Source organism: Carassius carassius, chromosome 33 (assembly GCF_963082965.1).
Source record: "Carassius carassius chromosome 33, fCarCar2.1, whole genome shotgun sequence".
Classification (NCBI taxonomy): domain Eukaryota; kingdom Metazoa; phylum Chordata; class Actinopteri; order Cypriniformes; family Cyprinidae; genus Carassius; species Carassius carassius.
The window spans coordinates 14,770,182-14,783,114 of NC_081787.1; the positions used below are offsets into that span (position 1 = coordinate 14,770,182).

General features: G+C 42.0%; 1 protein-coding gene across 1 annotated transcript in view; it reads right to left on the reverse strand.

Annotated features, from left to right (window-relative positions):
* Positions 1–279: 279 nt before the first annotated feature.
* LOC132114131 (A disintegrin and metalloproteinase with thrombospondin motifs 2-like) overlaps positions 280–12,933 on the reverse strand; it is a 160,700-nt gene continuing 148,046 nt past the window's right edge. Inside the window, exons 19-23 of the mRNA XM_059522258.1 lie at positions 9,529–9,661; positions 5,740–5,947; positions 5,496–5,625; positions 4,465–4,554; positions 280–1,331 (exon numbers count right to left, since the gene is read on the reverse strand). Coding sequence (XP_059378241.1) covers positions 280–1,331; positions 4,465–4,554; positions 5,496–5,625; positions 5,740–5,947; positions 9,529–9,661 — 1,613 coding nt within the window. The remainder of the gene's footprint in view (positions 1,332–4,464; positions 4,555–5,495; positions 5,626–5,739; positions 5,948–9,528; positions 9,662–12,933) is intronic.

Consider the following 12,933-nt stretch of genomic DNA (forward strand, 5'->3'; position numbering starts at 1 on the left):
ATATGGAAAATTACATTAAAAAATGGCTAAATCTTGGTTTTTGTGTTCCATGGCAGGAAGAAAAAAGATGTGGTTGACGTTCATAGTAACTGTGCAAACAATTGCTAGTGGTTTTGTTCCACAAAGATCAGTTTGCAATACCAATCAAAGACGGAAAAGCATCAAGTTCACTGCAACATTTTTCCCATTTTCCAATTCTTGATGCAAGTACCAAGATGAAATCTGGATTCAAGAGTTTCATTTGGCAGCTGTATCTCTATAAGAGAAACTGGACAGGGTTCAAATCCCCTGTGCTCTTTTCATCCTCCTTAAAAAGTTTCGCTTCTCCTCAAGCAGTTCTTGGATGCGCTTATTCCGTGTTTTCTCACCCAGAAACACTCGTCCTCTCCTGTGGATGATGTTATTCACAGGAAACCCATTGTCCAGTGTATCAATAGCATTGCTCTTGCTCGCTTCTTCCAATTTATTCGGCTGTCTGCACATCTTCTCTATGTCGGATGCCGTTGTACTGGACAGTGGTGTACTGGAAGTTGTAGATATAGAGGTTGGTACCAAGGATTCTTTAGTGGTTGTTAGCACCTCTGCTACAGATGTCACTGGGATGCTGATGTCCACATTGACTGAGGTTGTTAATTCGCTTTCATTCACACCATTCTGACTAGTTGTTGACTGCAATAACACACTGGTGTCCACATCTGATGCACCACTACTCCCATCAAACTCTGTAAACTGGAAGGTGGTGCTGGGATTGAGAGTAACATCATTCAGATCACTGAAAATGATGGGGAAAACAGTGCTGACAGGTAATTTGGTGCTGTTTGCCATGTCTTTTCCAGGTGCAGATGAGATCCTTGTTGATGCAGAAACAGTGCTAACAGGTAATTCAGTCATGTCATTTCCAGGCGCAGATATTATCCTAGATGGTGTAGTAAAGGCAAAGGATGTGCTCTGTTCTGGAGTAGCGTGCTTATAGATAGGAGTTGTAGTATATAGATAAATGGGCACTGATGTATATCCGTTAGTATCAGTTGACGTTGTCAAGGCTTTATATAACCAAGGTGTGCTCACAAATGTGGCACTTTCCCCTTCTGCAGACAACAAAAAGGCTGCCGTGGAGGTCCACATGGTGCGTGTAGGACTTTGGGTTGTGGTGGATCGTCCTTTAGTGGTGATTTTTGATTTGGATGGTGGCTTACTTGAGGTCACAGTGGTCTTTGTGGAATTGCCAACATTGCAGGACTTGCAGCACATGCGCTGGAAGCCCGGCAAGGAGCAATACTGATGCAGCACCTCCATGCGACAGAATGCAGAACGGTCACCGTGACAACTTTCTGCAAAACAAGAGAGGTGCACAATTAGACATACAGTATGTATGTACATTGAAATCCAACTGAAGTCAAATATATGATTTAAGATTACTGCAACAAGTTAAATACATTTGTTTACATGATCAAAACTAAATGTAAAGTTCAGATCAAGTCACTATTTTTTACAATCTATGATGAATATGTATAAAGAGAAATGTCTAGCTAACTAGATATGTGTCTTCTAAGCTTCTCATGCTTTTAACAAGTTTGCTTGAGTAAGAAATAAGCAGAAAGGAAAGAAATCAATCAACGAGAAGCATTAGATGAAGCAAAGAAACAGAGTTATGAACTGACCATTAAGCAAGCCTGCAAAGACAGGCATATAGATGCATACTACAGGACTAAACGTGTTAGGTTATCATGCAGTTTTCTTTTGTCTTCCTTTTGAATGTGGTTATTTATGGGTTATGAATGTGGTCATTTGTCCTTCTGAATATGGATTGTATTTATTCATAAAATCGTTAGCTAAAACATTTTGCAAGATTCTCCAAAAATTGGTGAATGTCAAAAAGGATTTTCAATGGCTGACATCTGAGAGGGGGGTATTTGTTCAAATTTGGTAAAATGTAAAACTACAAAAACCTATTATTCTTGTCAATACATGACAAATATTAGTGTTTTTACCCTGAATGATTCACTACAGTAGCCTTATACTTGTAGCACAACGACATAGGAATAAAACTCTTTCTCTACAAAATAACCTGCAATTCTACAATAGATGGTAAAAGGGAGGCCAATATTCTATAGTGCACCTTTAAAGTAACTGGAAAAAAATCCCACTTGTCACAGAAAAACAGACAGAAAGCAAAGTGACAACACAGGCAAGAAAAAGCCATAAGATTTTTTTCCCCATTTTTGACACTTTTTTTTATTCCTACTTTTGCAGTTGATCATGACAGAAACTTAAACAATGAAATGCACTCCTGCCCCCATTTAAATATACAGATAGAGTTGTCTTCTTCAGAAAAATAAATCAACTGTATTGAAAGGTACAAGTTCACAGTAACTTTGGTTAAACACTTCATTACTTTGAGAATAATTGATCCATTGGTAATTCAGATGAACAGTAAATAAATAAATAGGTTATTGGATAAATAAAATACAGGATTTCCATGATGATGTAAAAACTGGCATGGCACATATAAGTGTCATATATTAAACATTTACAAAACATTAATAAAGTTTCCCTGATAAATCAAAGTGCATATAGACGCAGTGCACGTAAGTCCATCTGAATGTTCCCCAGACATTTTCCCCCACAACAGCCAGCCAAGACGCAGTTGGGCCAGTGAAGTAACATGACAGTTACTCATAGTATATAATATTAGCATTTTTTTCTTATAAGTAAGGAGATAACAGTCATAAATGTTATTAAATACAGTAAACACCAATGTTTATTCGGATAGCTCGCTACATAGTCACAACAGAAATGTGTTTCACGATACAATGACATGTCTAAAGTGATAAAGAGATGCTGAGTGTAGGTTTCCACTAAAACGCTCACTGTATCCAAAGACTTAGCCACTGTTTTCGGATGTGTGTGATGATTGATTAATCGGTTGGTTCTAATTCAGGTTTTGTTTGAAGCTGCCTCTGGTTTCTGTGTGCTAAGCCATCATTTTCACAGATAAATGCCGATACATTCAAACGTAGTGTAAGGCATTGTTCTTACGCTCTTCTTTGCCCCCCACCCCCCACTCCCCCCCTTTGATGTGGATGAAAGTTCATGAGGTATATTTATGTGTCGTCTTTTGTATGGCCACTGGTAACCGTCATTAAAAACACATGCTGGCAGACATACACACACGCACAAGTGTGTTGGAAAAACTCGCACACACAAAGGCATGACAAAAACGCACGTCACTCATCACAATGTGGAGATATTTAATGTGCATGAATCCGATAAAATGCAACCACAACTCTCAGAAAAAAAACTGAGAGGCAACTGGCTGAGTGAGTCCTGCATAATATAGGTCTTCCCCTTCCCCCAAAACACTTAACTTCTTTTATTAAATAGCAATAGTTCTGTATTTATGTAAAATCAATAAAAAAATACACGTAACAGTCAATAATTAAAGCGATCAATAGCAGTCAAAATGTTAGGCTAATAAGCTACAGCTTATTCATGGTAAAACAAATTATTAATATTTCATATTATTGATACCCATATAGATTTATAGTCATATATAAATACAAATATATTTATATGTTTGTTTAAAGTCTGCAAGCACAAATAAGCTGCATTTATTGAATTTGTTAACAGTCAAAGAGAGGATGGAGGAGGAGGTGGTTATGGCATTCAAACGTGTGTAGTAAAGCGACCCTGTTTAGCAAGTTCCACCTCATGTTCACCATCGACCACCAACACGAATGATGGCGGTTGAACAGTACGGCCCATGTTAACATCTTAACTTGTTAGTCTGAGTGTTTGTTTTTGTCCCATCGGTTTTCAAGAATGAACTAGGATATGGAATGAGCACTTAGCAAAGATTTCCTCATTGTGACAAGTTCACAATCACAATAAAGCTTTAGTTTTTTTTTTTTTTTTTTGTATTTTTTAATCTTTTAGCCACTTTTAATGTGTATTTTCCCCCTTCACACCTGCAGCTCAGGCGGCGCCTCTGTAAAACAGCGATCACCTTGAGAACGTGAGCCATTTGGAAACAGCTTACAGAGGGCAGTGATTCAAACAAACGTGTCGCCCCTGCAGAAACCTCAGCGCAATCATTAGCTCCACAAGCTGCCCTTCCAATCACAAAGCCCTTCCTTTAACAAACGTCCCCCAGATTTTTTACATGTTTTGTTTTGTCAACAATTTCTTACTGGCCAGCATTCACAACACAGAGCTCCACAAAGGAGAGAGAAAGAGAGAGAGAGCGAGAGACAGAGAGAGAGAGAAACAGAGAAACCTCCCCCTATCGGAAACGCCCCATAGAAGAGGACCACTGCCCAGGAAAAAGAAGCGTGCAAGCCTTGGAAGAGGGAGGCAGTCAGGGGAGTTTGCCTTGTAAAGCCAGGCAGATAGACAGAGGGAAGGTCCAGCTGAGAGAGGTGAGACAACGCAGCGCCACAACGTGGCTGGAGAGAGACGCTTTACTTGACATCCTCTGCAAAGGATATTTGGGGTCGTGACGCGACAACCACTGTATCAGGAAGTTGCCGTGCTTGTTGAAGTCGGAAGTGCTCCCTGTTGTATGTGGGAGAGGGATTGGGAAAAAGAAAGAAAGAAAAAGAAATAAAAATATTAGTATATTCATTCATGTTATGAATTAGTCTGTTATTTCTGCAAAAACTAGTACAAGATAATACAACTTTCATTAATAACATTAAGAAGCATGCTTGACAGATCATTAGTATATGTACATTCAAATAATCCCTATTGTTTCTTACGTATCATGTGACTCTGAAGACTAAATCTTACAGAAAATGAATATATGCTTTACTGGTATTTCATGTTAGATAATTTATACATCATTATTGTAAAGTCTAACCAGTTAGATACATCCTCATCTCGGAGAGATGCATTATGTGAGCATTACTTTTAATCCTTTCCCACCAACCATCTGACTCCATTTTGAAGTGAAGTGACATTCAGCCAAGTATGGTGACCCATACTCAGAATTTGTGCTCTGCATTTAACCCATCCGAAGTGCACACACACAGAGCAGTGAACACACACACACACACTGTGAGCACACACCCGGAGCAGTGGGCAGCCATTAATGCTGCGGCGCCCGGGGAGCAGTTGGGGGTTCGATGCCTTGCTCAAGGGCACCTAAGTCGTGGTATTGAAGGTGGAGAGAGAACTGTACATGCACTCCCCCCACCCACAATTCCTGCCGGCCCGGGTCTCGAACTCACAACCTTTCGATTGGGAGTCCGACTCTCTAACCATTAGGCCACGACTTCCCTTTTGGTATATAACACCCACATTTAACGATTCAACCAGTCGTTAATGGCTCTCAAGTCCTGCCCTATATTTGAAATTTGTCAATTTAAAATAGTATGTGAAGAGCACTTCATGTTGACTATAATTTTGAATGTACTGATCTGTTAGAAGTTTCGGGTTGTTATTTCAGACTTAATGAAAGTTACTGAAAATGTGAATAATCATAATCAAATACGCACTTGGGCAGGGATCCATTCTGCAGGGTCTTAATGCAGCTGGTTTGGAGTCCAGACACAGTCCAATGGTGTTGTCACGGGTGTGACAAAGCACCTGCCTCTCCTGCGTACCATTACCACAAGTCACTGAGCACTACAACAGCACACAAACAAACAAACATAAATTTTTTTCATGCTAAAAGTTTATCAAACTAATCCCATGCTCAGACCTATACTGATGGAAACACAGCATTTCAGATGTCTGTACCTGTGACCAGGGGCCCAGCCTCCACTCCGCAGGGCACAGGTTGCGATTGCAGTCTCTGCGGGACTCTGGGCGCTCATCACTGCAGTAACGGCTGCGAAAGGATTTTACCTTGTTGTCGACTAGAGGCTGGACACAGCTTACAGAGCGTGTCTGAGTGCCAGTCTTCCCACAAGACTTACTGCATTCACCCCACTCTCCAGCCACCCAGCTAAACACATAGAAACAGACAATCAGTCAAATTTGATCAAGAAAAGCAGGTGCCAAAGTGTCATGTGTGATACAAGAATCAACAGTGTCACAGTGACATCTACTGGAAATAAATTAGAGTATACTGTAGGGGTTTGTTTTTTTTCAGTATACTGTAGTTGCAGAAAACTACTAGGTACTAATAATCACAAAATCCAATTTTAAAATGCAGAATAATAGTAATAAATAAAATAAGTAATTTGTTGGTGTGTCCAGATATTTTTGTTGCTACTTCAAAAATCTGATTAAGTAACTTGTGTATAGAAGCAGATTAGTCTCAAATATAATTCACGCAAAAAACACGATTCACACATGTGTAGACAATTTCACATGCATGAAACCTAATTCACGTACACACAAAAAAATTTCACGTGCGTGAAAAAAAAATATATTAACAAAAAGCAATTCACAAGCGCAAAATAAAATTATATATTTATAAAATACATTTCACAAATGCAAAAAACTATTTGTAGATATACAACTGTGCACAAAAACCTTTGAATGTTTAAAATGTACGAGTGTCTGAATGTACGAATCGTCATTTACTACGAATCCACTCGGATTTGTGTGTGTGTGTTTTTGAGACTTTCCTGGCAGAGCTCTCTTCCCACGTGGGTCTGTCGTACTCTTTAGCCAATCAGATGCGAGCTTACCATTCAACCAATCATATCATAAGCCACTGAGTGCATTCAAGGAGCACGATGCTGCGCACCTTTAGCGCAATATGGATTAATTAGAACAGAAATTAAGCCTTTACATCAGTAATCCAGCATGGCGAATGAAGAACAGGAAGCACGGGTAAGAGTTTAGTTTATTTCATAAAAGTCTGAGTTTACACATTTTATCGTTTACACATTCAATCAAGACAGTTTTTCTAGTTAGAAAACTAGTTAGAAAAAAATACAGTTGTAACAGGACAGTTACAGTAATTATAAATTAAACTGCAATCAGGATAGTAAAAAGAAAGATCTGTAAAGACAAAAGTAACATTTTGAGAGTTGTGAAATTATAATTCTAAATAATCTTGTTTTATAAATAGTTGTCTGTTAGGTCAGTGTGTACTTTCTTACAGTAATACATTTTAAAACATGTAGCCTAGTCATTGTTAACCACTAAGTTGAAGCAATGTAGTTCGATCAAGATAAACAACATCACATATTTAGAAACGTTGTTTAATTTGTAACTATATATGTTATAGTGGTTCTCAACCATTTTTTCCACTGGGCCGCATGGTCCAAGTCCAAGTGCAAGCGGATTGCACAGGTTCGAGTAGCAATGGGCTTCTTCACACTGCCTCTACATGTGCAATTGTGCTTTTGAAGCCTACTGACCACGCGCACCTGTCCGTGCGGTCATAAAAAAATGGGAGGTACGCGTTCGTCCTCTCAGAGCCTCCGCACACACTCTCCCATGACGATGATTACGTCACGCCTACCAAGCGGTCCATAACGGACTCCCCGCGGACGCGGAAAGTTTAACATATGGCTTAAGATGCAGTCTGTAAGATGCGCACGGGAGCATGACTTGACGCGACATTGCAGAAAATGTGTGTTCACAAATGTAGCCTATGTTGATCCAAATATGGAAAGCACATTCGAATTTAATAATATAAGGTTCTCTCCAGAGATGTTTTGCCACATTTCTTCAATTAAGGATGATTGCTATGTAATATATGGTGTTCCCATTTGCCTGAACTTCAAGTAAAATGCGGGGCAAACCGAAAATCCAGCACTGTCCTTCACTACTGATACTGCGACTATTATTTTTTCTACGTGTTCATTCGCTGGCATTTTTCACATTTCCTTTTTTTTCTCCCTTAAAAACAAATTTGTCCATTATGATGCTCAATTTTACCGAACTAATGGCTGTTGATTGAATTCTGCCAAAGTGGGCGCTTGTATGTGTTCGTTAAATGAGTAATGTTATGTGAGTAGGTCTGATCATGTCTGAAAATAATATATGAAACACAAAATAATTTAACATAAAAAACATTAGGCTATAGCTTACATTTCTTAAGTACATGTTTAAATTAATGTAAAAAATAATAATAATTGTAAAACTGAAAAAAAAAAAATAATTGTGTTCAGCATGGTGGGACGCATTTGAATTCGTGACGGGCCGCGGGTTGAGATGATGCTGCTGCTAGCTCCATGGTCATTTAATAGGACTAGCCTATTGTTTCTTTTACGCGGCTGAAAATAACTGTGCTTTCTGTTACTTAGCCTGTGTCTGTCACTCGTCCTCTTAAAAGTGGAAGCTTGTGCTTTGTTGCATTATATTGAAACTTTGTTGATGTTCTCTGTTCATGACTCTTTATATGGCGATAAAAGACAGCTTTGTTGCATTTTTTTTTACCAACCCGGTTGGGCCTAGAAGGGGGAGCACAGGAAAAAAAGTTTGGGAACCGCTGCATAACATAACGGTTATGGAAATTAGAACGACAGTACATTGAATTAAATTGCAATGAAGTTACAAACGATCCACATCATTAAAGAGAATAAGCTCTGAAATATATAAAATAAATAAAAACGAGGATTCAATCTGAAACTTTTCAAGTGCGACAATAAATAACCTACACACGATCCACAACATAATTAAGTTGCAAAGAGCATAGGCTCAAACATAAAATAAAATGAAAGAGGATGCATCTGGAACTTTTCGAGTGCAGCGCAAAAGTCGCTCAGCCTGCAGCAAGAGAGAGATTTCCTCAAGATTTTTTATTTGCTCATTTTCTTTCTCTATTCTCTTCGTCTCTGTTGCCTCCAAATCCTCACTCTCTCTTGGCCCCTCTCCTCCTGACTAACAACTTTAAGATGTCCGACTTGACAGTTTCTCTGATTTCAGCCAGTTAAGCATATTTATAATATATATTATGGAATGAATGAAACGAGTTGGCACGCATATTAGCCTGCAGTACATAAAAGAAGAACAGTGTGTTGAAGACAGCATCTTCATTCTTCAACCTTCATTTGCCATGCTGGATTACTGATGTAAAGGCTTAATTTCCGTTCTAATTAATCCATATTGCGCTAAAGGTGCGCAGAATCGTGCTCCTTGAATGCACTCAGTGGCTTATGATATGATTGGTTGAATGGTAAGCTCGCATCTGATTGGCTAAAGAGTACGACAGACCCACGTGGGAAGAGAGCTCTGCCAGGAAAGTCTCAAAAACACACACACACAAATCCGAGTGGATTCGTAGTAAATGACGATTCGTACATTCAGACACTCGTACATTTTAAACATTCAAAGGTTTTAGTGCACAGTTGTATATCTACAAATAGTTTTTTGCATTTGTGAAATGTATTTTATAAATATATAATTTTATTTTGCGCTTGTGAATTGCTTTTTGTGAATATATATTTTTTTCACGCACGTGAATTTTTTTTGTGTGTATGTGAATTAGGTTTCATGCATGTGAAATTGTCTACGCATGTGTGAATCGTGTTTTTTGCGTGAATTATATTTGAGACTAATCTGCTTCCATTTATATTGAGGCCCCTAAAACTGAAAATGTGAATAAAAAAACTCCCACACACTTACATGGGCTGAGCGCACTCTCTCTGGTAACAGTCTCTAAACAGGGGCGGAGGCTGCCTAAGTTTCTTACAGAATCTGCGATGGACCATCCTCATCTCTGCGTTTTTACGGCAGCCATAACGCGTCATCTGAATACCTGTCCAAAAGTATAAAAAAAATACTCATGAACATCAAAAGAGAAAAGCAAAACAATATACACTATTGATCCATAATTATGCAAACAATATAAGCTAACATTCTTTTGGACCGAAATTTGTCAGAATTAACGTACTCGGTTACTAAGGTAACCTCGGTTCTCTCTAGAAGAAGGAACGAGAACTGCGTCTTAGCTAAGACGCTACGGAAGAAGTCTCTTTTCACGAAATACTGAAGCAAAAAATTATCCTTAATTTTGAATTTTTGTAAAGCGCATTTGCAGCAGTACACAGCCATAGGCGAGACGGCTAGCTCGCTCATTGGCTGCTCTGCAGCAAGTGCACAGCCTATCGAGCGCAGGCTGATGCAATATCAGACCAATTAGAACGCTTCGCGCCCATCACGCCACTTCCCGCCAAAACGGGTGTGGCCCAACCCTATAAAAGGAGCTCGAAAAGGCTGACTCACCTGATTTATTTCATCGTCGAAGCGAACCAGAGTGAATCGTACGCACGGCAGAGAACGCAGTACTCGTTCCCTCTTCTAGAGAGAACCGAGGTTACGTTAGTAACCGAGTACGTTCTCTTATGAGAGTTCTCTCGTACTGCGTCTTAGCTAAGACGCTACGGAAACCCCATGTAAAACGCTGTGCGCGCAGGGATCACACACCAATAAACCTGAAGCAACGCCCAGGATATACAGTGCACAGTCACCCGAGGGACTCACAGAGAGTCCAGGACAGGAAAGGGGGGGAGCCCTCCGTCCCATATCTAGCAGCACCCGTAGATGCGGCAATATAACATCACACAGTCGAGGCAAGGCCTGACCAATGTGGCAATGCGGGTCTTACGCAATACTGCCCATATAACAGTCGGCAGCGCATAACGCTCACGAACTTAGAATTCCCATCAGGGCCCTGATTCGGCTATACCGACAGCAGCCTTGCTTGCAAGGTGGGAACCTCCAGGTTATAGAACCTGATAAATGCAGACTGCGAGGCCCAACCTGCCGCCATACATATATCCTGCAAGGAAATCCCAGTAGACCACGCCCACGACGAGGCGACGCCCCTTGTGGAGTGTGCTCTGACGCCCAGTGGGCACTGAAGGCCCCTGGAAGCGTAAGCTAACGCTATGGCGTCAACTTTCCATCTGGATAGAGTCTGTCTCGAAACAGCCATTCCCTTGGAACGTCCACTGAACGAGACAAACAGCTGCTCAGTCTGTCGAAAGACAGCGGAGCGAGACACATAAGCTCTTAAAACCCTAACAGGGCAAAGAAGACTCGAGTCTCCATCCTCTCCTGACACCGACAGGGCAGACAGGGCAATAACCTGAGCCCGAAACGGCGTGTTGAGGGACTTCGGCACATAACCGTGCCTAGGTTTGAGTATGACCCCTGAGTCATTAGGCCCAAACTCCAAGCACGACAGGCTCACCGAGAGCGCGTGCAGGTCACCCACACGCTTCACTGAAGCGAGAGCCAACAAGAATACTGTCTTGAACGACAGATGCTGGAGGCTAATCGATTGGATAGGCTCAGAAGGGAGACCCTTCATGGCCTCCAAAACCGCCGCGAGGTCCCATATAGGGACTGACGGAGGTCTGGGAGGATTCAGCCTCCTAGCTCCTCTAAGGAAGCGGATGACCAAATCGTTCCTTCCTATTGACTGACCCAGCACTGTTCAGAAAACGCTGCGATGGCCGCCACATAAACTTCGAGCGTGGATGGGGCTCTGCCCTTATCCAACAGCTCCTGTAGGAAGGAGAGAACCTCCGTCACCTCACAACTAAGGGGTGAACATCCCCGAGCCGTGCACCAGCTGGAGAACACAGACCACTTCGAGGCATACAGCCATCGTGTCGACGGAGCTCTAGCCTGAGTGATGGTATTTAGCACTCCCACTGAGAGATCAGCGGGTAACCGTTGAGCGCACACACATGGAGGGACCACAACTCCGGTTGAGGGTGCCAAATCAAGCCCCTGGCCTGCGAGAGGAGGTCCCTCCTCAACGGCACTGGCCACGGGGCGATGTCTGCTAACTGCATCAAATCTGGGAACCATGGTTGGTTCTTCCAAAAAGGTGCTACAAGCAGTATTGAACATCTCGTTTCTCTCACCCGTTCTATCACCTGCGGAAGGAGGGAGACGGGAGGGAAAGCATAAAGCGGGCAGCACGGCCATCTCCGTGACAACGCGCTTTCGTCCTTGGAAAAGAACGCAGGGCAGTGAGCATTTTCGTGGGACGCGAAGAGGTCCACCTCCGCCCTGCCAAATCTCTCCCACAACAGCCGGACTGTTTGCGGGTGTAGAGACCATTTGCCCGTGGGAATGTTGCTTCTGGACAGCCTGTCTGGACCCAGATTCTGTAGCCCAGGCACATGAACTGCCCTCAGCGAGCGCAAGTTGTGCTGAGCCCGAACCAGGAGGCGTTCTGCCAACCTGTACAGGTTTCCTCTGACATTCTCTGAGCGAAACGGTCGCGCCGCAGCGGAGAGAACTCGCCGCGCGCTGAATGCCCAATGCCCGTCAATGCCCGTCATGGAACGTGAGTCCAGAACTAAACCCAAAACAGTATCGTCTGACTGGGGTTCAGCGTAGTGTTAATTTCGTCAGACGAGACGAGACGAAATATGTTCGTCAACAACCTTTTTTTTCATGACTAAGACGAGACGATTACAAGACTGCACCACTGTCCAAAAACGCTGACTAAGACTAAATTAACATGCATTATTGTTGACGAAAAAAGACGAGACGAAAATGTTTTGCATAAAATAAAAACTAAAATAAAATCTCTCTTCATTTTCGTCTACAAACGAAAATGAAGAGTTTGCGGCTTCGCGCTGTTGCTCAAGTTACAGGTCTCATACTCCTGTTGCTGCCAGCCTGTGGCTGCAACACGAAACTGCTGAACACACAACACCTGAAGCGATCAAGAGTGATGAGCGCCGACGACATGCTGGGCCCTATCTTGCACCCAGCGCAATTGACTTTGTACACTGACGCATATGTCATTCCTATTTTGCACCCGGGCAAAGCGCGCTTTTCCCTCCACAGAAGCACGTCGCTAAACTAGGGAATGAACTTGCGCTCCCTGGGCGGTTCAGCGCAAAAAAGGAGGCGTGTTCCGGCGCAAACGTTCCTTCATGCTATTTTTTTTAGAAAACAATTGCGCCACTAACCAGGAAAAAATAGTTTAAAGTCAGTGGCGCGTTGCGCATGTTATTCATATGCTATTTTAAGGGCGCATGCTTGGCCATAATCAATGTAGCG